The following is a 26,527-nucleotide window of genomic DNA, read 5'->3' on the forward strand; positions in this document are numbered from 1 at the left end:
AAAGACTGAATTTGAATTCGAAAATCGTGAGAGAAACAAAAAAATGATAATAATGTTTAAATTTCTCTCTCGAATTGGCGGGCACTGAGTAGTCTGGCTTACGATTTAAACACTGTCAGTTGTGATATGATCGGTTTTGGATTGCTAGAGAAACAAAAGGGAATTGGGTTGAAGATGCGGTGCCTGTTAATCGCAATACGTGACCTTTTAGTCTGTGTAACGAAGAAAAAAGAAAAGAAAAAAGTTTTTGTTGACCACCAGTCGACGTGCGATAGTGCAATTAAAACTGATGGGTTTAAAAAAAAACAATGGAGCCTTGAGTTGATAAATAAAATAATGCATTGATTGTCGCGACTCGATCTATTCAATGCAAATGTTTTAATTGTGAAAATAAAATACAATTTCCTCCTTCTGTTGATCGCTTGATGATTGACAAGACACAAATACACTTAACTCTCTACTCATCGTGAACAATAAACTAGATTAAACTGCAAGAGCCATAAAAGACACAAGTGCCAAAATAAGTCTCTGGTCGTCGTCGCCGCAGCCGTCGCAACAATAATAATCGACAGCTAATCACATAATTCAGAGATTGAATTTTTAGTCATCAATTTCGAAATTATTTTTTTTTTTACATTTTATTTAGAAGAAATTAGTTGATAAATGATATTTTTGCCCGTTGGCAATATTTTCCTATTCCCAGATTTAATACCATTTCACAATAAGAACACTTTTATTAATCAAAAGTAGATTAGCGAAATAAGAAAAACCCGAAAAAAAATGAAGAAACAAAAAAAAAAATACTTTGTTCTAGTTGTTAAGGACAAATGGAGATTGATATAGGCATACGGGATGCATGTTGATCGTGCTTTTTGCGTTTTGTCCTCTGTGTAAATTGTACATTTCTTTTTCTATTTTTCATTTTTTTTCTATATCAACATGTTAGTTTTAGGCAAATCTTTGTTATATTAAGAGAGATAAAGCGAGTGCTTCTGTGTCAATACGATGATTTTTTTTTGTTCTTAGCTTTTAGACCAATTAATTACGATATAATTCAAGGAAAAAACAAGAAATTGCTTTTGAATTGCACAATCCTTTTTTTTCTTCGTAGATTTATTCAAAATTGTACATATTATGGATATTCTATATACAAATCAATCAAATTATTATCAAATAAAAATTTTTATTGAAAATATTGTACGTGGTTTTATTTCAATTTTGTTGAGACATTTTTTTTGTTCATATTTTTAAACCATCAGAAACATCCTGCTCATCCAAACAGGATGCGAATTTTTCTCCGTTTGATCATTAAAATCGAGAAAAAATGGTTTGGTTGAGAAGAAACATTTTTGGTTGTATAGAAAAATCTGAAAAATTATTTGGTTATAATAAAAAAAAAATGTTTGGCCACTCTTTTTGGACAATGTTAGTCTGCTGTTCTGGAAATTTCCCATGGATTTTCCAAACAATTTAGTTCAACGAGAACGAGTGTGGAAAAAAAATTGTTTCAGAATTTGTGTGTGAAAATTTCAGATTCTGAAATGATTTTTTATTTAGAGAAATTGATAAAAATGAGATTATGACTATTTGACTGCAGTCAAACTATGGTTTACTTTCGTTTTTTTCATTAAATCATTTTACAATTTTTTATGGTGTTTTTAACGATGCAAAACGACTAGCAAAATATTTTATTGGTCAAGTCAGGTCAAGGCCATGTGTTTATTTGATTACAACAAAAATTTGATAATTTCTTCAAGGAATTTCACAATTTTATCAGCTTTTCATAGAAATTCGAGAATTGATTAGTTTTTCACAGAAACCAGTCCAGCCGATTGCCGTCTTTTGACATCCCAGTTGTATACCCGGGCCATATTCACTTCGGTTGTGGTCAATTGATCTCTGTTGATGTATATAAAAAAAACGGTGGCAATTTTAGAAAATGACAATTTGAATATTTTTCTACCATATTCTACCATAAGTATTCAAATTTAGGTAGAATTTTCAACAATTTGGAATCAAAATTGCCTTCTAAATATTTAATTTGAACGGCTGAATATTAAAAATTTGGATTTATTACAAAAACTTAACATTTTGATACGAAAATTCGCGTTTTGGTACACAAACTCACTATTTCAATATAAAAATGTTGCATTTTGGCATAGAATCAGAATTCTTTCAATTTCCAATATTAAAATTGCTGAATTCAAGTCCAAAAAGTTTTCTGAACCTAAGAAATATTTAAAAAAAATCGAAAAAAATATTCCAGGCAACAAAAACTCCCTCGACTCACCTCAAAAAGTCTTGATCATGTTCTAAACAGTTGAGGTTTTCTTCGGCCGATTCTATATTTTGTTTGAGCAGAACTTCGGCCTCATCAAGTGGGTATTCCAGCATAACATTTGCTCCAAGCCATAGGCATACGGTTTTCGTGGGTGGAACGGTAGCGTTCAAGAAAACCTGTTCACTGAGTAGAAACTTGGTTGCTTTTTCTTCATTTTGTTTGCGCAAAATGTCAATCATTTCCAGTGACTTGGCCAAATCTGGGATTTGAAATTTCAGCTTTCGTCGACGGGCGCCAATGTTATATTCCATCAACTTGTATTTGCCGTGCTGTTCATCCAGTCGTCGCAATACTTTGTCGGCACTGTTTTCATTCTCATCCAATGCCATGAACGAATCGACATCATCCTACACAGAAAATTCGCTATGCATGAGATTTTGAGGTTATTTTCGATCGATCAATATTTTACTTACGACAAATACTGCTTCTGGGATTCCGGCATAAGTTTTTTGGTTCGCTGGAAGTGGCGGTAACTCACTCGTACTCATTTTGGCGGTGACAATACAAATTTCGTTTAGAAACTAAAATTTTGAATCTACTGGCTAACACAGTGCCTTTTTGGTGATGTATGACCTTGTTGAATCGCACACAATGCGAATGACAGATACACAGAATCAAGTGTCAAAACAGCACGATCATTACGCCATTTCGTTTTGCGTGGCTGGTGACACAAACTTGGGAATTCACTTTTTGAATTTAAATTTTACACACAGAAACTTCCTAACTTGTTTTTGTTTATGGTTTTTTTCAATTCGATTCGTCTTTGCTCCTGTTTTTGTTTTGTTTTTGTCCTGTTGTCCGGTTCATTGGATTTTCCACTAGTTTTGAAAGTACACTGGAATTATTTTTCTAATTTGCACCACATAATTTCTTCTCAAACGTAGAAATTCATTAGAAATATGGTCAAAATGTGGAAACAGTTGCTACGAAAAATGTTGATGAAGAACGATAAACAAACATTGATTAAATGATGCATTCTTGTTCATAGTCACGAATAATAAGATGTTTCACGGCTTTGGTAAATGCTATCAATGAGCACGGACGATCACACTTTGGTATATCAATTGGCTTCAATTCACATTCAGAATCCGAACGATAGAAGATCTAAAAATAGAAATGAAAAGCTATCAAATTTTTAATTTAAAAACCAAACAAAGAATTGAACTTTGGTTCATCGTGTTGTTTTGTCATTTGAAATGACTCATTTCACTGTGCTTAGATGGTGAAATAAACAAATAGATCAAATTAAGAGACGTTTAACTTAGAACATCTACCTTCACTTCGAATTCATCTTTATCATTGGGATTATGATGCATTTCAAAATGTAAAGATGACGCAAAGTCGGGTTTGTTCGTCGTTTGAGATGTGATATTTAATGCTCGCATCACATTAATCAGAGTTGTGTCGTGTCCGGAATAAATGAATAACTTTCGATCTGGTTTCAGTTGATTATCGCTTTTCAGAGTCATTCTGTTAACTACATCGGTGATTAGGAAACCTATTAGAAGTAAATTCAATTATACTTCTTATACAAATGAAATAGAGTTATTTAATCAATGAAAGATAGGTTGAGAAAAGTTAGAAGAGGTCAAATTTGATGAAGAAAATCGAAGTTAATCTTAAGAAAATTCTTTTTCGAACAAATCGATTCCAAGTCTAGTGAAAACTACTTCCAACGTCAATTTCAAATACTCTTCTACATTATGATGTAAACCATACTCTAACATGAAAAGAACGGTTTACAAATTTACCTCCTTTGATTTTTTTCATGTAGTCATTTTCAGTGACAACGGCCATGGTTCGTTCAGCGAGTGACAACAGCTTTTCCGGGTAGATTTTTTCAGTCCATTTTGGTAGATCCAACCCATGGGCCTTTTCTATTGAGAGTATATCGAACAATTGTTCTCCGCTGTGAATCGAAGTGACTTTCTGCGAGCACAAATGGAAAATAACATGCATTTTTCATATGATTTAATAAATTACGAGTAAGTAAAGAATTATAGGAGCTACAAATGGAAAAGAACTAAAATCCAAATGCCACCAAACCTTTCCTGTATGCTTGCTGATATATTTGAACAGTTCTATGTTGTCGTCAATGAATTTCTTGAGATTTTCTGGTGGGTTCATGAGTATTTTCTTCAGCATTTTGTCATACTTCGGACAAGGTGCTCTTTGGGAGATTAGCTGAATGTCATTTTAAAAAAAAGAGAAATAAATATTGAAAAACCGTCCACATCTATGTCATTCGCCCAAAAGAACGAAAGAGAATGCAAAAAGCGAATTTCTCGCTTCGTCCAAAAACCTGCTTTTTGGTATGGGTCAATCACCTTATCTCTTTCTTTTGGTATGATATTGATAGCAATGGGTTGCGATCGATTCGCTGATCGCTGGAGGCCATTGTCTGCCAACAAAAATCCAGCGAGAAAATGTCTAGCTGTCATCAAACATCGCTTCTTTGCACTACTCCTCACATATATTTCGTCTGCCATATCATTGGATGGCAGTAGCTGATTGTATCGTTGTCGTGATTTTAGACCAAGATTGTACGCTTGCTGCATGCCTCTCTGAAATTGGTTGAAGAAAAAAAAGTGGTTGGAACTTGAAATTATATTTAAAGTCGAAAATTTCTCATTGGAAGAAAATTCATGGTATGGTATTGTATGGAATCATGGTGAGGAATCATCTTCGAGAATCATTCTGTGTCAAGATACTCTCTGATTGAATAAATTAATTTGAAAACTTCGAATTGAAATGACGGATCAGATTTCGTACGATATTTGATGAAAAAAATTCATACCTGAGTCAATTGTCCAAAGCCACCTCTCCATGTGAAATTCTGATGAGGATCTTTCGGATATAATGCACCAGGCGATCGTTCTCCATGACGAAATATCTTCCATTCATTTTTAGCACCAACAATTTTGGTCATTTTAGCGAAAATGAAAAAAAAAAACAACGAAAATATTTCAAAATTTTGTGGCAAATTATTTTTCTATCAATTATTTGATTAACCAATAAATTCCCGAGCGGCACAGCACTTTTTTTATAACGCTATTAACTAGCGCTATAAAATTTCAAACAATTTTTCATAGAATTGTTAAAGAGTCAGAGTCATTTTTTTCGTTGAATTTTTGACGACTTACAACTATAGCAAAATTCACAGTCAATGCATCAGAATCGGTTACATTTTCACTACACGCATATTTCAAGAGATACAAAATGTAGAGGTGCACAGTTAACAAAGGTTTGAAGGTGACCATCATATTTTAAGCCAGTGGCCTGATGTTCACTCAAGCCGAAAATGATAAAAGTCGTTAAAAAAAAATTAACCAGTTGAATTTAACTTGAATACAATTTTCACGAATTATTTTTTCTAAACATATTTTCTATACCATCACAAAGAATATCGCAACAAAACTTGAATTTTGACAAAAATTTGACAATTTCTATTTAAAATATCCAAAATCACAGAACAAATATTTGCAATGAATGTACAGTCCAAACAAATATATTCAACCGAATCGCACCTGTTCACAGTACGATGTGACTCGTACCGTGTATTTTTGTTGACTAAAGTGGCAATGTATTTTTTGTTTTCACCTGTTTACTCGTTTCGCACGATCAAGTTGATAACATCGAATCGCGTGGAGAGAGAGAACCATATGAACTATTGAATAAATTGAAAGTGGAAATATTAATTTTTATTTGCATTTCTTTGTGTTAACAATGTTGTTAATACATTCAAATTTCCTAAAAATATACTTACGATACATAAATGCTAGACACATTAAAATTAGAGATGTATTAAGATAACCTTGAACATAAAACTGCTAGAAACAGGTTTCAACTTCGATAAAATCGTTCCGCATTTTGCGTCGTACAGTACGATTCCATGCGTTCAGTGGCATTGCAAGACAGAAATCGTTCCACTTGGAAAAAATGCAGCACAACACATGCATCGTCTTGCATCACGTTGTCTTGATTGGTCTTGCACTATCGAATAAGCCATGAAATGTATGTTATTATTCAATATTACTAAAATTTAAGAAACACATCGAGTTTTTTGAAGCAAAAGTGATTACGCACGAAAACATATTGACGAGTCAAACTGGCCGGAATTATTGCCAAACTCACAGTTGATTCTCTCGAAATGTGTACGTTTATTGGACAGTCTGTTCTGAATCTAACGAACTTTAACATAAATTGAAAACATTTAAATTTTCTCAAATTTAGTCGTACTTAGCGCCGCTGCCAATGACCCATTACAAATACCGATATTATATTAACGTTGTTTCATTATGATGAAATTGGAATTGAAATGATGCTTTGAAAATACAATTAGAACATGTACTACTTTTCAATATCTACAGCAACACCAATGGAGCATAAAATTTAAAATGCCATTCCAATCGATAAATTCATTGACATTAAATGATATTCCATCTTTTTCTTATTGTTGATAGAATGGAGAATAGATCAAAATCTGTAGTTAATAAAAACTTTACGGAATAAAGTAACACTATATGGATCAGCGCATTTGAATTTGTAAACAGACCATATGAAATGGTTCATTTGCGATGATTCTATTCGTAAGAATTTCTGGAAAGATCGCAATGGGAACTTGATTGAACGATTGTGTATGCACAACAGTGGTTAACATTCGTCAACGACCATATCATGTAAAAAGCACCAGTTCTCGTCCGATCACTGAAGTTAAGCTGCATTGAGCATGGTTAGTACTTGAATGGGTGACCGTCTGGGAACACCATGTGTCGTTGGCACTTTTCTTTTTTTACGTTTTTTTTCTTCATTTTTTTTTTGCTTTCTCCCTCTTCCAATATATGAACGATTAAAAATAAAATCTTTTTCGTAAATTATGTAGGTGTTTTATTCAGTATGATTGAATTTTATTATTGCCTTCTTCCATACTGTTACTTTAATCCAAAACAACTATTTTATTTTGAACTGAATTCAATATCCAAGCATTTCTATCACTCACCCAGAGTCAATGTGTTGTCTCAAGACAAAAATGACTATGATGAAAATTGATTCGAAAAAAATAATAGGTTTTTTACTCTTTGTATTAATAAATGGAGACTTCGATATATTCATACGTAGGAATTTATATTCCGATTTCAGAGAACTTTTGATTGAAAAAGTTAGTGATTTTTAATCAAAACTGGAATAAATGAACAAATTATGTGGAGGTTTCTTGCACTATTTTCATTCTTGCATATTAAATTCTCTTGAATAATTACTTTGAAACTACTCTTCAATTGAAATTCAGCATTTTTTCGTGAAATCTCATGTAATTTACTAAATCAATGGGCAAATAATGAATCATTTAATGAGCGTTGACATATAACTTACTCATTCGCACTAATTAAATGCTAGCATAAACGATATTTGACAATAGACATCAATTGGTGTGAGATGGACGAAATTTGGCATTCAGTCAAATGGTTCAGCCGTAACGATGTATTGATAAGCATTCACTTTGCATATTTAATTGAGAAAAAAAAACTAGCAAATTTTAACCGTGAAGTGTTCCTGACCATTTTTTGTCAGTGGTTTCAGTGGTGTAGTGGTTATCACTCCCGCTTAACACGCGGGCGGCCGCAGGTTCAATTCCTGCCTGAAACATTCATTTTTTTTCTCACCATTTTAAACTCGAATTTTGATATTTTTTGATTTTTGAACTCTGTTGCTATTAAGTTTTCGGTGGAGAAACATTTTTTCATACTAAACATCATACAAGACCTTTCAGATGCATTGTTTCAATCAGTCGATATACGGCAAACTTGGGAATTTTGCTTAAGCAAGGTTTGTTGTCAATTGACGAATCCATAGTTAAAAAAAAGCGTTTGAAAGTCAATATTAGACATTCTTCCGAATTATTGTAAAAAAAATTCAATGAAAATTAAAAAAAAAAATGAAAAGAAAAAAAAGAATCTCCCCAGCAGGGAATCGAACCCTGGTCGCCCGCGTGACAGGCGGGAATACTAACCACTATACTACTGAGGACTTGTGAATAACAGAGCTCAGTGTGTTCACAGCACAACTGATGTCTAATTAGAAGCTACCCGATTAGCTGTCTTTGGAATGTGTACACGTTACATTGCAATGATGTCATTTTTCTTGCCATGTGGATACAAAACGAAATGAATATTTCTAACAACAAAACCTATGCACAAACACTTTATGCACATTTTTATGATAGCTTTTTTGCTGCTATTTCAGAAAATGAATAATTCAATTTCAAATTTGATGATTTTGTACAAGATTATTTGGTTTTGTTGTTTTAGTCTTTGCTCTTCCTATTTCGCACTCATATCAATATTGGATCAATTGATTCAATCAATGCATTTGTTTATATTCAATTTGATTGTGCCATGAAAAATTTGCCGATAAAAAAGTAAAATAATTCAAATTAAATAAAAAGAGAAAAAAAAAGTGTCAACGACACATGGTGTTCCCAGACGGTCACTTATTCAAGTACTAACCATGCTCAATGCTTTTTACATGATATGGTCGTTGAACGAATGTAAACCGCATCACTGCGAACACAATCAATCATCAGATTCGAATTCAACTGACAAAACCACTTGGAAACTCGTTTAGATATAATTTTAGATTAATAGCAATTGCAAATGATGATTTCGCTATTAAAAAAGCAACTTAACACGTAGAACCGTAAAATTTTTGAAATGAAGCATACACGAAGCGTTCGGTTAGGCTGACAAATATACCATTATCAATCAATCAAATTCACAATTAGTCTTATTCTGACAACAAATTATTTTTACTAAACTTCCATTTCTGTTTATTAAAACGGTGTTCAATCCCGTAGGAGCAATTAAAGTTATGGGCTCTGTACTCACAGTGTGAATTTCACGCAATTCCATTCTGTGCTACGCAAAACATTTACGAAGAATAAAATCCACAGGCTACGATGATACACGTAATATTGTTTGTAGTGTTCGAATACGTTTGCGCTGTTCCTCTCTATGGACTGTCTTTTGTGTATTTGCTTTGTGTATCATCGAGCGGAATAGCGCAAACACAAAGCGTGTAGTGTGAATCGTTCATATGGGACAGTAACTAATCACTTTGGACATGAATAAACTGATGAAACGCTAATTAGATTGCTCCGTAATGAGATATTTAAATGCATTTTCATAGCAACTAAAAAGCCTTTTCAACGGAGTTTTATGTTCTAATAATTGTAAACAGCCAACAAATCGATTTCAGAGTAGTGTATTCAGTCGGTGAACAGAATTCAATTGGAATTGACAATGAAGCAAAAGCAGAAGTTGAAAGAACAAATTCGAACAAGTTCTGAGGTTTGAGCAATCAAAATATTTTGTCATTTTCAACGTCGTTTGAATTTGAATTTAATTTTTTCGAGTTAAAAAAATGTCAAGAATTTCGATTGAAAGATTAGATCGATATATTCACACTGTGTGTGTGGATTAAACAAGCTTTTTTCTTCATTTTCAATCATTATCCAAAACAATATTCAATCATTACCCAGACTTTTGTTCATTTCAGAAATTTCAGGAAATTTCGACGGAGTTTTGTAATCAATCAAGCATTCATGGTGTTCGATATTTGGCTGAGAGAAAACAACACTGGAGCGAAAGGTTTTAAATCATCATTTTCGTTGAAATGATTCATCATTGATGACTCATCAAGTCTTCATTTAATTGTTGTTTCGTTTATAATTTTTCACGTTTTTTCATCAAGTTAATGATATTAACATTCGCTTGGAATTATCATTGACTGAGTCACTGATGATTCATCGCCATTAATCTAAAAAAAAAAATGCATACAGAAAAAAAATGTACCGCAAAATTAATTAATTCATGAAAAAATGTTCAATTTTGTTGGTTCGAATTTAAATTTTCAATTCAAAATATCATTAAAAACACGACGCATCTTACACACAATATCAAATCAGATTCAATTAGGGTTTCATTTATTTTATTTTTTTGTATTTTGTCCTATTCAACAGAATTTGGTGGATCTTTGCTTTCGTATTATCGGCATTGGTGTGCATTTCATCCATTCGAATCTCTTGGATGAAGTGGAGCGAAAATCCGGTTTCAATTATCTTTGACGATAAACCAAATTCGAAACAAATTTCGAAGATACCTTATCCAACAGTCACTATTTGCCCTGAAACGAAGACATGCAGACAAAAATTGGATTTTACCGCTGTGCAATCGGTTATTATGAATAAAACCGATCTGAATTTGTCGGAAATTGAGTGAGAAACACAGGATGATTTAAACAGATTTTTTTTTTCGATTTTTTGAATGAATATTTTTGTCTCAAATATTTACTTCGTTTTTGTATTCTTTTTTCATTGTAAAACTCCATAAAATTTTCAGAAATGCGCGATTGAATTCCTTGGCCCATTTATGCGAACATTTGTCCGATACGTATAACTTTCAAGATGAATTCACTGGGGAATGGATTTATGATATATTTAGCGATATGGCACCTTCTCTCCATCATACATTGAACCACTGTACTTGGCAAGATAAGGATCGTCCGTGCGGTGAAATTTTTGTTCCCGTTTTGACCGAGAATGGCCTTTGTTTCACATTCAATTCCATCAATTCACATGAAATTTACACCGCAGAGTAAGAAGAAGACACCCACAAAAAAGTGGGAAACACAAAAATAGATTGCTCGGGCACATTATAATGTGTTCAGTAATTATTTTATTACACTGGATCCAATGCATAAAGTCCTTATTCAACCATTATCATATAAATTTTTCCTTTTAGCATGGCACCTGGGATGATGAATGTCAATCACAACCAAAACATATCACATTGGAACATTGAAAGTGGATATGAAAATGGACTAAATAAAGAATATCCAATTCGAGTTTGCAATGCTGAATATCGCGCTGGATTAGTTTTATCTATTCAACTATTCAAAAGAGGTACTACATTGAGGTCGGATGCCAAAGAAAAAAGAACGAAGCACAGATGACAACGAATGAGAAAATATATAAGACAAAAACATTCCTGCCACATGTTTTCCCATTTTCGTCCCACGTAATTCGTTCGTTATTCGTCATACATAGTTCGTTCTCTTAATTAGAGAATCTCTTTAACGCAAATGTCTGATTTTTCGCCTGTTTAACAAAGATCTCGAATATATGTGCCACAAAAGAGGACTTGGTTTTACAGTGATTTTAACGGCACCTGGCGAAACCGTAATAACGATGCGCAATTCTTTTCGAGTCTCGGTCTTGGAAGACACACGTATTGCAATCAAGCCAAAATACATGACCACTTCAAATGGATTACGCAATTATAAACCGAATGAACGGCAGTGCTTCTTCAGTGGCGAAAAAAAATTGCGTTTCTTCAAAATCTATTCACAACACCACTGTGAAATTGAATGCTTATCCAATTTTACTCGGAGCCTGTGTGAATGTGTGAAATTTTCTATGCCGAGTATGTGTAATTGTGTATGGACTGAAATATCGAAACTTGAAATTCAAACTTTTTTTTCTGTCTCTTTTTTGCTCAGGAGATATTGATACAAAAATTTGTGGCGCATCCAAAATATCGTGCTATGAGGAAGCCAATTACAACTTTTACACAGAAGATATTGGCGATTCGTCAAAATCATACCGCGATGAATGTAATTGTTTACCTGCATGCGTCTCCATCGAATACGATGCGGAAGTCGATCGTAATAAATACGATTTGGAGATTTTGCAACAAAATCTGGGCACCTCAAATATGGAGTAAGGACTAACATGTTCGAATAGAACTTCTTTTTTTTTCATATATTAAGTGTGCATAGTGTATCAATTGATTCCTTTTCATCATTTTCATTCGTATTTCGCTTCATATGTCAGAGTACGTCCGTCTCGGGTGTCGATCTTTTTCCGAGATCACCAAGTGGAAAAAAAGCAACGCAAGGAATTGTATAGTAGAACCGATTTCCTCGCCGTTTGTGGTGGTTTACTGGGATTATTCTTGGGTGTTTCCGTGTTGAGCGTTATCGAATTCATTTATTTTTTCACACTTCGATTATTTCTGAACGTTCAAAATGCAAAATCGCACAATATTGTCACACCAATGGAGCACAAAGTTAGAAATGTGATTCCAATTGATAAATCCAATGAAGATAGATTTTAATTTTATTGTTGAATGAATCGAGAAAAAAAATGAACCAATTTACTTTATGTATATTTAAATCGCAATAAAGACCCAACACAAGTGTTAGATTCCAACGAAATGTTTCACATTCTATTTTACTCGATGGTTTGGTTTCAGATCAAAAAGAAAGTTAAAACATGACTAATTCGAGAACTTTGATATTGAAGAACGTAAGAAAAAACATTCAAAAAATTTAAAGAACGAATTGCATAGAAAAAAGCAAAATAATTGGGCAAACAAATAAAAAATGGAAAAAAAAGTGCCAACGACACATGGTGTTCCCAGACGGTCACCCATTCAAGTACTAACCATGCTCAATGCAGCTTAACTTCAGTGATCGGACGAGAACTGGTGCTTTTTACATGATATGGTCGTTGACGAATGTAACACCGTGCAACACATGTTTCTGCACATGAGAAATTCCGATTGCTTGTTTTAGAGGACCAAAAACCAAGCACCTTTGCATCATTAGTTTGTTCGAAACCACGTCTAGATTTTTTTTTATCGACAATATAAGACAAATTTCAGGTCAAAATGAGCAAATCACAAACATAAGCATCGATTTGACAGGTAAAGGCAAATGATTTCTACCTTTTCTGCCTTTGAACAACTAGTATGATCCTTTACAAACATTTTGGGTACTTACATGACCAAATCGAGTGATGTTTTCACATATTTCTGGCCGCATATTTGGTTGGTTCGAATTCAACTCTGAAAGAATCGACTTTTGGCCAAAAATCCTTAAATATAGGCTTTTTAGGGATAGTATCTTAGCGCAAAGTTATTTTTTCTCGAAAATATGGGGAGTCTACCCAGACCAAATCTCTCAAAATTGACTTTTCGAGGTACCTTCTGAACAAAAGTTACGTTTTTAATGCATTTTGCTATGAAAATATCATTTTTTGTTCGGGAGGTACCCCAAAAATCATTTATAAGAGATTCTGTGTGGGAAGATTCCCAATATTTCTCGAAAAAATTAATTTTTTACTAAGAAACTCATCCAAATAGTGTATTTTTGGGGTACCTCCCGAACAAAAAATGATATTTTCATAGCAAAATGCATGAAAAACGTAACTTTTGTTCGGGAGGTACCTCGAAAAGTCAATTTTGAGAGTTTTTGTCTGGGTAGACTTCCCATATTTTCGAGAAAAAATAACTTTGCGCCAAGAGACCATCCCTGAAAAGCCTATACTTAAGGATTTTTGGCCAAAAGTCGATTCTTTCAGAGTCGAATTCGAACCAACCAAATATGCGGCCAGAAATATGTGAAAACATCACTCGATTTGGTCATGTAAGTATCCAAAATGTTTGTAAAGGATCATACTAGATGTTGAAAGGCAGAAAATTTAGAAATTATTTGCTTTTACCTGTCAAACCGAAGCTCATGTTTGTGATTTGCTCATTTTGGCCTGAAATTTGTCTTATATGTGTCGATAAAAAAAAGTCTAGACGTGGTTTCGAACAAACTAATGATGCAAAAGTGCTTGGTTTTTGGTCCTCTAAAACAAGCAATCGGAATTTCTCATGTGCAGAAGAAAAAGTTGAAATTTGTTACACGGTGAAATCGCTTCTACTTAAGCACACTTTAGTGTCATTTCTGTGTAAAATTCGATGATTGTTATCGAACAGCTGTTCAAATTAACCAAAAATAATAATTCCATGGTAACGACTCTTTCCTACATTCTCGGTATGAAACGCATCAATTGTTTCTTCAATCAAAAAATGTTTTCAAATTTCATATAAACTTTTATTTGTTTTCACATGTAAAAATTTGCATATCAAGTCAAAATAAAAAATCATACAAAAGCCATTCGGCATAATAAAGCAAATTCATTTGACTACTTTCTTTGTGCATGTATTTTGTTTCGAAACCACGCGGCTGATACGATTTACATGAGTCGTGGTTAGAATATGATAATTTAGATTGGAATTTTTCTGAGCCGATCTGTGAACTCAATGGAATCGAATATTCATAAGTCCTCAGTAGTATAGTGGTTAGTATTCCCGCCTGTCACGCGGGCGACCAGGGTTCGATTCCCTGCTGGGGAGTATCTTTTTTTCCCACTTCTCCTTTTGTATATTTAAATTGTTATTACTGATTTTTTCAATGCCTGTTAGCCGAACGAATAATTTTTTGACACTTGACGCCAGCGTCGCATAAAATGAGAAATTGAATTAAAAATACCACACGAACTCCTATATCGGTCACAGTATATACTGTTTACAGTTTACAGTTGTGACTACCGCGGCGCACTCGTTCGTTGCTAGCAGGAATTGGATTTTTTCGACATTTTGCTAAGATTTAAGATTTGGGACCTTTGTTTTCAAAGCAAATATTTCAGCTGAGACTGCCGCTGTGACAGTGTGGCTACGTTATTTTTGCTCAGAAATGTCGTTTAAATATTGGAGTGTTCCAACTAAATATAGATTTTCAAAATTTAGATTCACTCTCTCGGCCGCCTCTGAACAGACATAATACATCAATTTGAAGTATACATAAAGAAGCCGAACGAAAAACCATTATGCGTTGTTACCATTTATCAATTGATGAATCGAAATTCAAGCAAAATTTTGTTCTTTTTCAAGTATAACAAATTATTTATTCTTCGAGCCAAAAAAAATATAAAAATATTGCAAAGAGGCAAAAAGGAATCATCGAGTCCGGCAGGATTCGAACCTGCAATCTCCTGATCCGTAGTCAGGCGCGTTATCCGTTGCGCCACGGACCCGTATACACTGTGACTCGCTATCTGGATCGAAGATCAGAATTGTGATGCGATAATGTAAATGTTCGATTTTGATTCATTGAAAAAATTCCATCGGTTGCTCTCAAACAGGTCGCTTTGTTTTTTCATACGATTTTTATGTGTAGGTCTCTGACAAAATTTCAATTGGATGTCAATCGATATGTAAGCATATGTTTAGCTCACTCATTATATTTTGTAGGAACAAACAGCAGTATTTTCCAGATTAAAAACTCTCTGAAGATGCCTGAATTAAACATGGTCACTTTCGTCAGAACAAATTCGTTCGTTAATGCTTTTCTGTATTGAAAACGTGTCTTAAATGTTATTCTATGGAAAGACACAATTGAACGTTAATCTAACAAGAGCAATCCAGCAATGCAAAAAAATTCCAGTTTGAATCGAAAACGAAGAAATTTTTTTCTTTGAAAAATGGAAAAAATTGACGAGAAAAAAATGAAAAAGTGCCAACGACACATGGTGTTCCCAGACGGTCACCCATTCAAGTACTAACCATGCTCAATGCAGCTTAACTTCAGTGATCGGACGAGAACTGGTGCTTTTTACATGATATGGTCGTTGACGAGTGTAAACTGCTGTTGTGCGTATACACAACAGATTCTTGATGTCAAAGAATTGGTCATTTACAATATGTTTTCAAAAGCAAATTGCATCACTTGATAAGAATGAGAAAAAATACGGAGAATTCAACATGAAAGAATGAAAAGAATGCAAAAAAAACCTTCACATTTGCTCATTTTTCAGTTTTGATTCAAAATCACCCATTTTTTTTTAAATCAAAAGTTCTCTAACGTCAGAAAATAAATTCCTATGCATGAACATATGCTGCGTTAACATCTTCTTTTATTAATATAAAGAATAAAAAACCCTATTATTCCTTTCGCCCAATTTTCATCATAGTCATTTTTATCTTGTGACAACACAATGATTGTGTTTGGTCGAATTACCGCTAAACCCTTTCGATCAAACGAAAACTGTTTGACAGTTCAGTGATTTGCTTTGATAGCGTATAGGAGGTTGTCTCAATTTCAACCGATTCAATGCGGTCATCTGCGGTTTCACTCAGAATTAGCTGTCAAAATCAGCGCTCAACGAAGGGATAGTTGGATATTTCGTTTGCACGCAGTACTCGCACAACATTTCAGACATACTCCAAACTATTCGGGTCGAACAGTTCGACGGATTTTTGAAGAAATTCTTTTTTTTTGTCGACCAATTATTCAAGTCAAAAATATCAATTCTACGGATTAAATACGAAAACTACTCTGGCCAATTCAGTGATCAATTCGTTTAGGTGCATATTTCGTTCAGTTGTGAAATTACACGCGATAATACGAATCAAGCTGCTTTGTGCAACGAAGACCGAAGTTTGTGCAACGAAGACCGCTGCCATCAAACATTCGACGCAATTTTCAGTCGCTGAGTTAGCATTTTATTGTCCGAAATCCCTTTTCTCTCTTTTTGGTATGGATTATTTTCACTTGAATTGATTAATTTTGAAATGGAAAATTTGAAACATTTCCAATTCTATTAATTTCAAATGTTCTAATCGGAATTCCACTTTTGATGTCATTTCAATTAAGTTTACACTTGTGACACTTGTGTGTGTGCGACATCATTCGTTTTTCCTGCAAACCAAAAGCCAAACCACATCAAAATGGATCAAAAAACGGTCGAAGGTGAACAGGCAGAAGGAGTGAATGAACAACAGCAAAACATGGACATTAAACAACCACCGCAAATCTTCAAACTGAACGTCGATTGCTTCGAGAAAGTGTTCGATTATCTATCAATCCATGATCTACACTCTTTTGGGCAAACATGCAAGCGAATGCAACGGGTCGCCGGCTACTTTTATCACCAACAATTTTCCGACTGTTTTTTACGGTATAATTGTGGCAGTATTGGTTTTCGTGAATATACCGAGAATCTAGAAGTTCGAGCCAGAAGCCCTGCTGATGAATTGGATTTGGTCAACGTTGATTGGGATGCATTCAAATCGGTGAAGAGAATCTATTTCCGTAATGCTAATTTGGACCAAATCAAAATGATGCCCCAGGAATTCTTGAGCCGGATCGAAGACGTTATTTTGTGGCGTTGTGAAGTGAATGGACCATTTTTCGAAGGTGTTCTTGGACGATTTCCAAACGTAAAAAGCTTGAAAATCCTAGCCAGTGGTTTTGATGATGAATGGGTTACCCGAAAATACCCGAAACTGGAGCATTTCACATGGTTTACACAAAACAGTGCAAGTGCTGGCAAATTGGGATCATTTTTGCGGCAAAACCCAACCATTCGTTCGTTATCAACGAGACTACATTTGCTTTTGCCAAACGAAACCGAAGTGATGGAACTCGAATTGGACGATTTGTGTATTCGCACGGCTTTGCTACAACATTCTGACTGCGAATTCCTCAATATGCTGCATGCCAAAGGCGTATACAAACGATTACATATGAACACCGAAACCAATAAAACAGTTGTTAACAGACTGAGCTCATTGAAGTCCTTTGTTAGATTTGTTGGACGTGATTTTACTGAAACGGTCGATTTGTCATCACTTGTAGACTTAAAAGTGCTAACATTCAATACAAAAGACATCAGCGATTGCGCGAACATTGCAAACAAACCGGCACTTGCGCAAAGCCTTGAACATCTCAATGAAGTGAATTTCTTTGCGGCCGGTGTCGATGACATTATACCATTCGTGCACCTGTCACCAAAATTAAAGAAGATTGTCGTCATCCTTCAATTGGGTGAAGATTATTACAACAAAGCCATCGACCCAGTTGCAATGAACCGTGAACGTAAAAAATTGTTGACCAAAACATTGTATGTCAGCAAAGTGACGATTTACATCCCCGAATTAAATTACCTGGCAACCAGGTGGAAAACAACAGAGATCGACTTGAAGCTGGTCGAAATTAAGTGCATTGAATAACTCGATGCATGAAACACTCATCTTCTGATGCAATGATCAATTGATCATTGATTTCAAATAATGCTTGAATAAGTTTACTGATAAAACAAACAATTGCAACAATTTGTCACAATTAAAATAAGAAACTTCTCAGTCGAATAAATAAAATGATCGAATCCAATATTTTCTAATGTTAAATCACATTCAATAAAATCAAATCAAGCGAATCGAATTATGTTGGAGTTGTATAGTTTGATATTTTTGATGAGGATTTTTAATTAGGTATTATTATCATTTCCAGTTGCTACGGCTCATTTCTTACCTAATCATTCATTGTAATCGTTTCAAGAACTTAAGCTCTACAGATAATTCGTCTAATTTTATCGAAAGTAAAAGCAGTACAGTGATGTCACTTCATGTAGAAATAAGCTGGGCGTCCAATTCATAATCCATTTTCAGTGTGAAATCCACATTCTAGGAGCATATTTCTAGTTGTGATAGTTGTAGTATTTGTTAGTTTTCTGTATAAATATCAAAAAATTGGAAACAATTCGTAAATTTAGAACGAAATCGCAGCAATTCGTAAGAATTTGCACATTCAATATTGTATACATTTTTATGGAGAACATTTTTTTCTCTACCTCCGTTTGTTTCAACAACAAAATACGCTACACAGTGTATTTGAATGTACGATTATTTGTGCATCAGTCGCTGAATATTCACAAAAATTCGTGTACATTTGTAAAAAAAAAAATTGTAATAGCGAGTAGTGTTCCTTGGCCCTAGGTCACATTCACTGTACCACAGCTGCTATGGTTGGCGCAAAGAGGTAAAATATGAATGTATTTTAAAAATACGATTCAAACAAATAATTTCATTACGAAACATTTTTCTAAAAACCAATTTTTGTGCAGTAAATGTGTCAACCGTTCTTTTCTCGTGTCATAAATAAACTTGCTGTTCGCGAAATTATTATCTTGGATATTTGGAATCAGAGACATGTGTACGTACAACAGCAGTTTACATTCGTCAACGACCATATCATGTAAAAAGCACCAGTTCTCGTCCGATCACTGAAGTTAAGCTGCATTGAGCATGGTTAGTACTTGAATGGGTGACCGTCTGGGAACACCATGTGTCGTTGGCACTTTTTTCCATTTTTTATTTGTTTTTTTTTTCTCTTCAAATGAACAATTTTTAAATTTAATTCGTTTTCTGTGCAACGATCTATACACTGATAACATTACTCCGTTTTAGAATTTTATCAAAATGTTTACACATGTTCTGTCGAAAAAGTCACATCCTAAAATAAAAATCAAGTCTAAATGAAAATGATCATTCAAACACCGTTCAGCATAAATCCAATAAATTTGACGGCATTGTATTTCTTAAGCAGTTCATTTCCAAACCACTTTTTGGATGATACCGTTGCTAATACGAGATACATGAATTGTGGTTAGATTACAAACGCGATGTGAATCGAAAAGTTCAGATTGGAATTGTTCTGGGCCGATCTGTGAACTCAATGGATTCGAATATTCACAAGTCCTCAGTAGTATAGTGGTTAGTATTCCCGCCTGTCACGCGGGCGACCAGGGTTCGATTCCCTGCTGGGGAGATAATTTTTTTTCCATTTCTTCTATTTTCATCTCTGTTTGAATAGGTTGAAATACATTGATTCTTAGTTAAAAGAACGAATTTTGTTCTATTTCGCATTAATCGGTTCATTTCAGTGAATTAACGAGCACACAATTTTTATTAAATTGATGAACATTAAACATGCGAGATATCAAATGATTCCAGCTTTAAAAATTCTTATTTATTATGTCATTTATGTCGTCTATAAAAGCCATTTTCATGTGTTCTACTGCTTTTGATGGCCTGGAAAAATTGGGAATCGATTATCGATTGTAGTATTAAATCGAAAAGCCACTTTCTTTGAGTGCTAGTTTCATGGCAGTCAATCCATATCGATCCGCTAAATTAATGTTAGCACCATTTTCAATAAGTATATCCACAGTTCTATGTTGGCCTAAGTAGAAAAAATAATCAGAGAAAATACTTGAATTTCCATTCGAATGGATAATTGTTCAAACACTGCAAAATTCATGCACTCACCGTCAAGCGATGCCCAATGAAGTGGAGTGCGACCATCGTTATCAGTAAGATTAACATCAGCTCCATGTTCAATGAGAAGTTTTACATTTGCAATTCGACCTAAAAAGAAGAGTATGAAAATGGCCTTATAACATAAAATATTCAAGATTTTTTGTACGGTACTAACTTCGTAACGTAATATTCTGTTACAAATTTTAAATCACTTTACTTGATTACATTTTCAATGCAATCAAAAGAATTTTAAAATCTTCTATTTACAACGAACGAGTTAAAAAAAAAATTGTAAATTACTTCCGAGTGCAGCCATATGAAGTGCAGTCCATCCGTTTTTATCGCAGGCATCAACATCGGCGCCAGATTCAACGAGCAGTTTCAAAATTCGATCACAGCCTAAACAATGAAATTGTTGGTCAATCGTTTGACTATGTACCGAATTTTAAAAAGGAAATGAGTATTGAAAAGATATTCAAATTGTAGGTGAATACCCCAACTGGCAGCCTCTAGCAGAGCTGTCCGTCCCAAATCATTCTTCAAATTCAAATCGGCGCCACGTGCAATGAGCATTTTAACCGTTTCATCGAAGTCTGAAATGAGATACAATGGATTTAATTTCGTTAGTGATTCTACCAGCTTCAGAGGACACTACTTAATCGAGCAAAATGATGGAGTGGTGTCCATCGGTCTTGGTCAGCAACATTGATGTTCGCACCATTATCGATGAGTTTTTCTACAACTTCTCCAAAACCTGAGTTGATAAAATGGTACGATTGAGATGCTTTTTAGTTCAAAATTTAGATCAAGATTTAAATCAATGGCAAATCATTTACCCTGAATCGCAGAAATCTGAAGTGGAGTTTCTTCTTTCTCATTTTTGTTATTTACATCTGCACCGTTATCAACAAGCAGGTTTACAATCTCAACGCGAGCTGTAAGATTGGGAGGTGTTCTCACGATTTATACGGAAATTCTTGATTCATTTTTTATTGAAAGTTACCTTCCATTATAGCGACATGTTTTGGCTTTGTAGTTTCTTTAAATATGAACGTGCATTCAACATCTGTAACATATGAACATTGAGATTTTTTACTATTAGATCAATAAACGAATAAATAAAAAAAAAGTTTTTTCTGTTTGAATTTTCAGTCGCAATTTCACAATAGCTAATATGCTTTCGGCATCACGTTTACCTCGCATACAAGCCAGATGTAAGGGCGTTTCTTGTGTTTTGTCCTTGGAATTCACATCGGCTCCGCAGCCAATCAAAATTTTCACAATCGTAACATAGGCTAACCGGAATAAGAACAGAATATTTGTTAAAAAAGATTCTATTTTTTCATCTTCTATCATTTAGATTCACAGCAATACTGAGCTATTCACTGTAAATGTATACATGTTTACATGCTGTAGCACTTACAATTACTAGTCAACGCATGTGATGCGTATTCGTGTGCCAACAACACATCGAACCGAACTGTATTTTACCTTTGCTGGCAATATGCAGGGCAGTCTCTTCGTGTTTGTTCCTCACATCGATATCCATGTCGTGCTCTTGTAGAAATTCCCTAACCTTTTCTTTTTCTGTACGAAAGACGCAAACAATTTTGAAAAAGTTAAATTGAATTCATATCACTATAGTAATGTGGAATATATTCCACACAAATTCTCTCATTGCCTTATTATCAATGCGAATCGCTTCGACATTTTTTTCTGAATAATAATAGTAATACATACAGTTTCCACTACTGTTTTTTTTCAAATAAAAAAACTGCGAATCTATGTTCGACAGTCTTTGTTAACTCACCAACATTGAATTTGTCATCTAATTTCGATTCAAAGAATGCAGTGAGCGATCCATCACGATGTCTAGTCAACAAAGTTAGCAGCTAATTATGACATAAAGAAATCTGCATTATTTTGTGATTCAAAAATACCTCAATACATTTGGTGGGATTTCATGATTTGAAAATAGATTTACAGACCAGCAAATCCAATCACAAATAATTAATTTATGGAGATTTCAAATGTAAGTCATTCGACACATTTAGCAATCAATGCCATCTCAAGTCCAACTTATTGAATCATTGAATTTTTCGGCAACTTTTTTCAATCGTGTGTGGCTTCACTAGAATATAATCAACTTTACGGTGACGCTAACAGCTTCTCTGTGAGCCGTTACCACGCATTAGCCAAAACGTATTGATGTTTTGCAATGGTTACTCGATGCATTTGCCAAAATACTATGATTTTTGTATTCTCTTCTACGATGTGTGTGTGTGTACAGAGAAGCTGCTTGTGTCGCCGTAAAGTGAATTATATTCAATGCAAGCCACACACGATTGAAAAAAGTTGCTCGAAATATTCGATGATTCAATAAGTTGGTTTAGAGATGTCATTGGCTGTCTTCTTGTTGTTCCGACACTATATTTATGGGCGATTATTTCTAACCAATTAAAACAATTGATTCGATTTGAAATCATGGTGGACAATGTCTACTAGACAAACGCACACTCATTGAATAAACTCAAAATGAAATTGCATCGATTAAGCTTACCTCATTCAATTGGTGCCCTTCAACATCGATCATTTCTTGACACTGAAACAAATGCAAAATATCACTCACACAATCGGAAAAAAATTTAAAATTGTTCCAACAGGTAATTTTAAATTCCAAATTAATGGGTAATTGTGTTATGCGCAAATGAATTAGGTTAACCTTTGGTGTTGGCATTTTGTAAAATCGTTATTTCTGTAGTTGATTCACCGCATTTTTTTACATACTTGTGCCATTATCAATAAATTACGGAGAGTGAATTGTGGCAAATGGGTTTAAGCAAAAATGAGTTTACTCGGGGAAGACATACACTGAGTAGCGTTCAGTGGACGCCTGAAAAAGATTTAACTTGCTAATTTGCTTCTTCTTTAAACACAATAATGGGTGTGAAAATGTAAAACAGTTTTAGAAATAGCTATTTTTCTGCTAACCTGTGTTTGTGATGCGATTAAAAATCAAATATAGATTAGATTATCACACGTAAGACTGTTGCTCGTTACAATGTGTCAAACATGTGCATTGGTTCAATCGGTATCTTATAAAAATACAATATATTTGCATATCACACTCAATGAAATGATTTGCAACCGGACTGGATGCGATGAATCATTGAACTAAACTGCCTCCAGAAAGGAACAAACTTATTTTATTTCTATAAAATTCATAATATGTTTTGCTACGGAAATATCTGTTCAGATTCGTTGGAATGATTTGGTTTATCCATACAGCGGTTGTTATGACGTTAAAGCAAATGTCCCTTGGGTTGTTTTATCATTCTCTTTTTGACTCGTTGAAAACTGCTGATATCGAATAATATTTTTTCTTCAACATGATATCTCATGCCAAAACCAGAGTATTTTTAGATATGTTGGAGCGATTTCGATTTGCTTGTTTCATATTCCTAACCAATCTCTACATTATCCTGTAGCGGGTTTTACAATCAACATTTTTGTGCTCGCTTCGAAGTTTTTTTTTTAATTTGATAAATAATATACAAAAATAACTGCTTATCTACTGATAAAAACAACGAACGGTAACAGAATTATTTGAACAAAACGTCACACAGAATAAATGTATATATAAAAATCCCATGTTCCTTGTTGATTGAGTAACAGAACTATGTTTCGCTTTGTTCAGCGACTGTTTTATGTTGCGGGTAGACTGGCGAACATTTAATAAGTTACGTTTATGATCAGTGACGTATGAGTGACAGTCAAACAGCGATGGTGAAAATGAAAAAGGTCCAAAATCGACATTTCCTGAAATTTTTGAAATTCTGTTCGAAAATGACACTTTTATTTGGAGAATGGTCGAAATAGTTATTTTTCAAGGTCAAAAGTGCTATGAAAAAAGTTTCCATTGAAATTTTGGTTAAACATTAAGCGGGAGGTAAACTAAATTGCTGCGGATCGAAAAAGTGTGGATTACGTATGTAATTCGTTTTATTTTGTTTTGAAAATAGCAGATTTTCATTGTATTATCCACTCGCGCGGGATGGATTTCGCTTCTTCATTTTCTCAACGCATTCTCTGCATATGTGAATAAAGAATTTTTAAATTTGTATAAATTTTTTGAAACCAACTTTATTAATTTCTCACAAATTGAATAATAAACTCAGAGAAAATATAATACAGTGAAAATCGGCTATTTTCTAAACAAAAAATTCGAAAAACTTTGGGAAACCCGGAACTATGGGAAAATAACACCTTTTTTAACACTATGATTGTTCTTGGGGCACCCAGGGCCCCCAGCGAACTTTGAAGTTGAATAAAAGTACTAAACAGTGTATAAACCAACCGGAGTTAAGTCTCATTGTATAGATTGAACATTTCTCTACACGAATGAAAGAAAAAACATATGCATATGTGTGAGTAAGTGTAAAATACAGCCTGCCGCAAAACATGTTACGCTGTTGTTCTTGGGGGACCACAGGGCCCCATGACTATTTTATATTATAACTGGACTATGATAAGAGATATCGACTTAGTGTCTATGACGAAGTTATAGTACTCAAGCTGCTCTACAACATTGCCGAAGACACCAAGTCGTTATCTCTTATCAGTTTCGCGGAATACGCGAGAAACCGCAGAAAACCGCGAAAAAACGCGTTTTTTTCCTTATCATTTTTCACGGAACTGATAAGAGATAACGAGATGGTGTCTAAGGCAAAGTTGTAGTTCTGGTCGAGTACTACAATTATTCTGATTCATTATTCCGTTATCTCTTATCAATTACGCGAGAAACCGAAAAAAAACGCGAAAAAACGTGTTTTTTTCCTTATCGTTTTTTCACGGAACTGATAAGACATAACGAAATAATGAATCGAAATAATTATAGTACTCAACCAGAACTACAACTTTGCCTTAGACACCATCTCGTTATCTCTTATCAGTTCCGTGAAAATGATAAGGAAAAAAACGCGTTTTTTCGTGGTTTTCTGCGGTTTCTCGCGTATTCCGCGAAACTGATAAGAGATAACGACTTAGTAACTTCGGCAAATTTGTAGAGCAGCTTGAGTACTACAACTCCACAAGTCGTTATCTCTTATCAGTTACGCGAAAAAACGCGAAAAACTCGAGTTTTTGATAATCATTTTTTGCGAAACTGATAAGAGATAACGACTTCATGTCTATGGTGAAGTTGTAGTACTCAAGCTGCTCTACATTTTTGTCGAAGAGGCAAGTCTCTTACTTCTTATCAGCTTCACTAAAATGATGTCGGAAAATTTTGCGATTTTCGCGTTTTTTCACGTTTTTCGCGGAACTGATAAGAGATAAGCAATATTTGTTGCACCAAAATTATAGCAAACTTTGAGTATTACAACTTTGCTTCAGACACTAATTTGTTATCTCTTATCACAGTCCAGATTTCATATGAAGTATCTTGGGGGCCCTGGAGTCCCCCAAGAACAGTAATATGTTGCAAATATGAAGAACAGTCATAGTGTTAAGCGGCTATATTTTTTTATTGGAACGTCAAACACACGTGGTGATTCTTTCTAAACCATCCCTATGAGGTTCCCAACGCACCACAAAAAAACAAAATTGATTATCTCCAGCCAGTAAATCCTTGAGGACATACATTAAGTAACTTGTCTTTATATATTAGATAAATATTTATTTATTTTGTATTCGTGTATGAAAACTGATACGGAACAAAAAGTGGAGAAAAATCAGCTCAAAAATGAAGTATTTTTATTTTTTACAATTGTTTCCCTTGAAAGTGAACAAGAGTCACTTCAGAACTGATCGAAATTTTGATTTATTTTTATGATTTACTGCGTTCAATCTATTTATATTCTGCTAAAGAAAAATACTTGACATTTTCAAGCAAAATGCTTGCGGCTTGGGTTTCGGGTAAAATTTTCTTTTAACTACCTTAACGAACATTCAATTTGAAACTGCATTGATTCATTGGAGTTTGTAATTTTCATTTGATTTAAGCATAAAAACTAACATCGGCGATGGTTGCTAACGGTGTATCACTCACACATATCGCGTCCAAATTTAGCACGGATATTTGTTAGGGTTGTACAAATCCAAAAAAGAAAATATTTTACTCAATATCTATATCAGTAAGCAATTTTACAGATTTACAGGCAATAACATATTATTAACTATACTTAATAACATAATAATAACG

General features: G+C 34.1%; 5 protein-coding genes and 9 non-coding genes across 16 annotated transcripts; 7 read left to right on the plus strand and 7 right to left on the minus strand.

Annotated features, from left to right (window-relative positions):
• Positions 1–1,073: 1,073 nt before the first annotated feature.
• Positions 1,074–3,002, minus strand: LOC129570422 (prefoldin subunit 3-like). Its single transcript, XM_055450030.1, has 3 exons — positions 2,755–3,002; positions 2,291–2,688; positions 1,074–1,899 (listed from the first exon to the last, which is right to left on the minus strand). Exons 1-3 carry the CDS (start codon positions 2,827–2,829, stop codon positions 1,803–1,805), a joined length of 570 nt encoding a protein of 189 aa, XP_055306005.1. The 5' UTR covers positions 2,830–3,002; the 3' UTR covers positions 1,074–1,802.
• A 192-nt stretch (positions 3,003–3,194) lies between these two features.
• On the minus strand, positions 3,195–5,883 carry LOC129570420 (lysosomal acid phosphatase-like). 2 transcript variants are annotated; one of them, XM_055450025.1, is made up of 8 exons: positions 5,734–5,883; positions 5,485–5,620; positions 5,139–5,234; positions 4,669–4,905; positions 4,388–4,525; positions 4,093–4,270; positions 3,616–3,839; positions 3,202–3,445 (listed from the first exon to the last, which is right to left on the minus strand). In XM_055450025.1, exons 2-8 carry the CDS (start codon positions 5,602–5,604, stop codon positions 3,305–3,307), a joined length of 1,134 nt encoding a protein of 377 aa, XP_055306000.1. In that variant the 5' UTR covers positions 5,605–5,620; positions 5,734–5,883; the 3' UTR covers positions 3,202–3,304. The 2 variants fall into 2 exon arrangements, with proteins under 2 accessions (XP_055306002.1, XP_055306000.1); XM_055450027.1 differs by having other exon boundaries at positions 3,195–3,445; positions 3,616–3,818; positions 5,485–5,883.
• Positions 5,884–7,003: 1,120 nt separating this feature from the next.
• On the plus strand, positions 7,004–7,122 carry LOC129570428 (5S ribosomal RNA). Its single transcript, XR_008688122.1, has one exon. It is a non-coding gene; the product is annotated as a 5S ribosomal RNA (ribosomal RNA).
• Positions 7,123–7,911: 789 nt separating this feature from the next.
• Positions 7,912–7,984, plus strand: Trnav-aac (transfer RNA valine (anticodon AAC)). Its single transcript has one exon. It is a non-coding gene; the product is annotated as a tRNA-Val (tRNA).
• Positions 7,985–8,293: 309 nt separating this feature from the next.
• Positions 8,294–8,365, minus strand: Trnad-guc (transfer RNA aspartic acid (anticodon GUC)). Its single transcript has one exon. It is a non-coding gene; the product is annotated as a tRNA-Asp (tRNA).
• Positions 8,366–9,448: 1,083 nt separating this feature from the next.
• On the plus strand, positions 9,449–12,510 carry LOC129570407 (pickpocket protein 28-like). Its single transcript, XM_055450005.1, has 8 exons — positions 9,449–9,684; positions 9,893–9,984; positions 10,356–10,610; positions 10,735–10,989; positions 11,137–11,297; positions 11,506–11,817; positions 11,894–12,113; positions 12,228–12,510. The coding sequence occupies exons 1-8, from the start codon at positions 9,637–9,639 to the stop codon at positions 12,508–12,510; spliced, it is 1,626 nt and encodes a 541-aa protein (XP_055305980.1). The 5' UTR covers positions 9,449–9,636.
• A 281-nt stretch (positions 12,511–12,791) lies between these two features.
• LOC129570429 (5S ribosomal RNA) lies at positions 12,792–12,910 on the minus strand. Its single transcript, XR_008688123.1, has one exon. It is a non-coding gene; the product is annotated as a 5S ribosomal RNA (ribosomal RNA).
• A 1,598-nt stretch (positions 12,911–14,508) lies between these two features.
• On the plus strand, positions 14,509–14,580 carry Trnad-guc (transfer RNA aspartic acid (anticodon GUC)). The gene has a single exon. It is a non-coding gene; the product is annotated as a tRNA-Asp (tRNA).
• A 607-nt stretch (positions 14,581–15,187) lies between these two features.
• Positions 15,188–15,260, minus strand: Trnar-acg (transfer RNA arginine (anticodon ACG)). Its single transcript has one exon. It is a non-coding gene; the product is annotated as a tRNA-Arg (tRNA).
• Positions 15,261–15,740: 480 nt separating this feature from the next.
• LOC129570430 (5S ribosomal RNA) lies at positions 15,741–15,859 on the minus strand. The gene has a single exon (XR_008688124.1). It is a non-coding gene; the product is annotated as a 5S ribosomal RNA (ribosomal RNA).
• Positions 15,860–16,380: 521 nt separating this feature from the next.
• LOC129570403 (uncharacterized) lies at positions 16,381–18,349 on the plus strand. The gene is made up of 2 exons (XM_055449992.1): positions 16,381–16,760; positions 16,880–18,349. The coding sequence occupies exon 2, from the start codon at positions 16,954–16,956 to the stop codon at positions 18,235–18,237; it is 1,284 nt and encodes a 427-aa protein (XP_055305967.1). The 5' UTR covers positions 16,381–16,760; positions 16,880–16,953; the 3' UTR covers positions 18,238–18,349.
• Positions 18,350–19,244: 895 nt separating this feature from the next.
• On the plus strand, positions 19,245–19,363 carry LOC129570431 (5S ribosomal RNA). Its single transcript, XR_008688125.1, has one exon. It is a non-coding gene; the product is annotated as a 5S ribosomal RNA (ribosomal RNA).
• Positions 19,364–19,762: 399 nt separating this feature from the next.
• Trnad-guc (transfer RNA aspartic acid (anticodon GUC)) lies at positions 19,763–19,834 on the plus strand. Its single transcript has one exon. It is a non-coding gene; the product is annotated as a tRNA-Asp (tRNA).
• A 115-nt stretch (positions 19,835–19,949) lies between these two features.
• LOC129570405 (serine/threonine-protein phosphatase 6 regulatory ankyrin repeat subunit B-like) lies at positions 19,950–23,478 on the minus strand. 2 transcript variants are annotated; one of them, XM_055450003.1, is made up of 12 exons: positions 23,317–23,478; positions 22,886–22,927; positions 22,136–22,217; positions 21,817–21,912; positions 21,522–21,620; positions 21,329–21,391; positions 21,162–21,260; positions 20,981–21,079; positions 20,820–20,918; positions 20,626–20,724; positions 20,335–20,433; positions 19,950–20,248 (listed from the first exon to the last, which is right to left on the minus strand). In XM_055450003.1, the coding sequence occupies exons 2-12, from the start codon at positions 22,916–22,918 to the stop codon at positions 20,133–20,135; spliced, it is 984 nt and encodes a 327-aa protein (XP_055305978.1). In that variant the 5' UTR covers positions 22,919–22,927; positions 23,317–23,478; the 3' UTR covers positions 19,950–20,132. The 2 variants fall into 2 exon arrangements, with proteins under 2 accessions (XP_055305978.1, XP_055305977.1); XM_055450002.1 differs by lacking the exon at positions 23,317–23,478 and adding an exon at positions 23,113–23,198.
• Positions 23,479–26,527: the final 3,049 nt, after the last annotated feature.

This window comes from Sitodiplosis mosellana, unplaced genomic scaffold, assembly GCF_009176505.1.
Source record: "Sitodiplosis mosellana isolate CC-2019 unplaced genomic scaffold, AAFC_SMos_1.0 Smas_scaffold_56, whole genome shotgun sequence".
Lineage (NCBI taxonomy): Eukaryota > Metazoa > Arthropoda > Insecta > Diptera > Cecidomyiidae > Sitodiplosis > Sitodiplosis mosellana.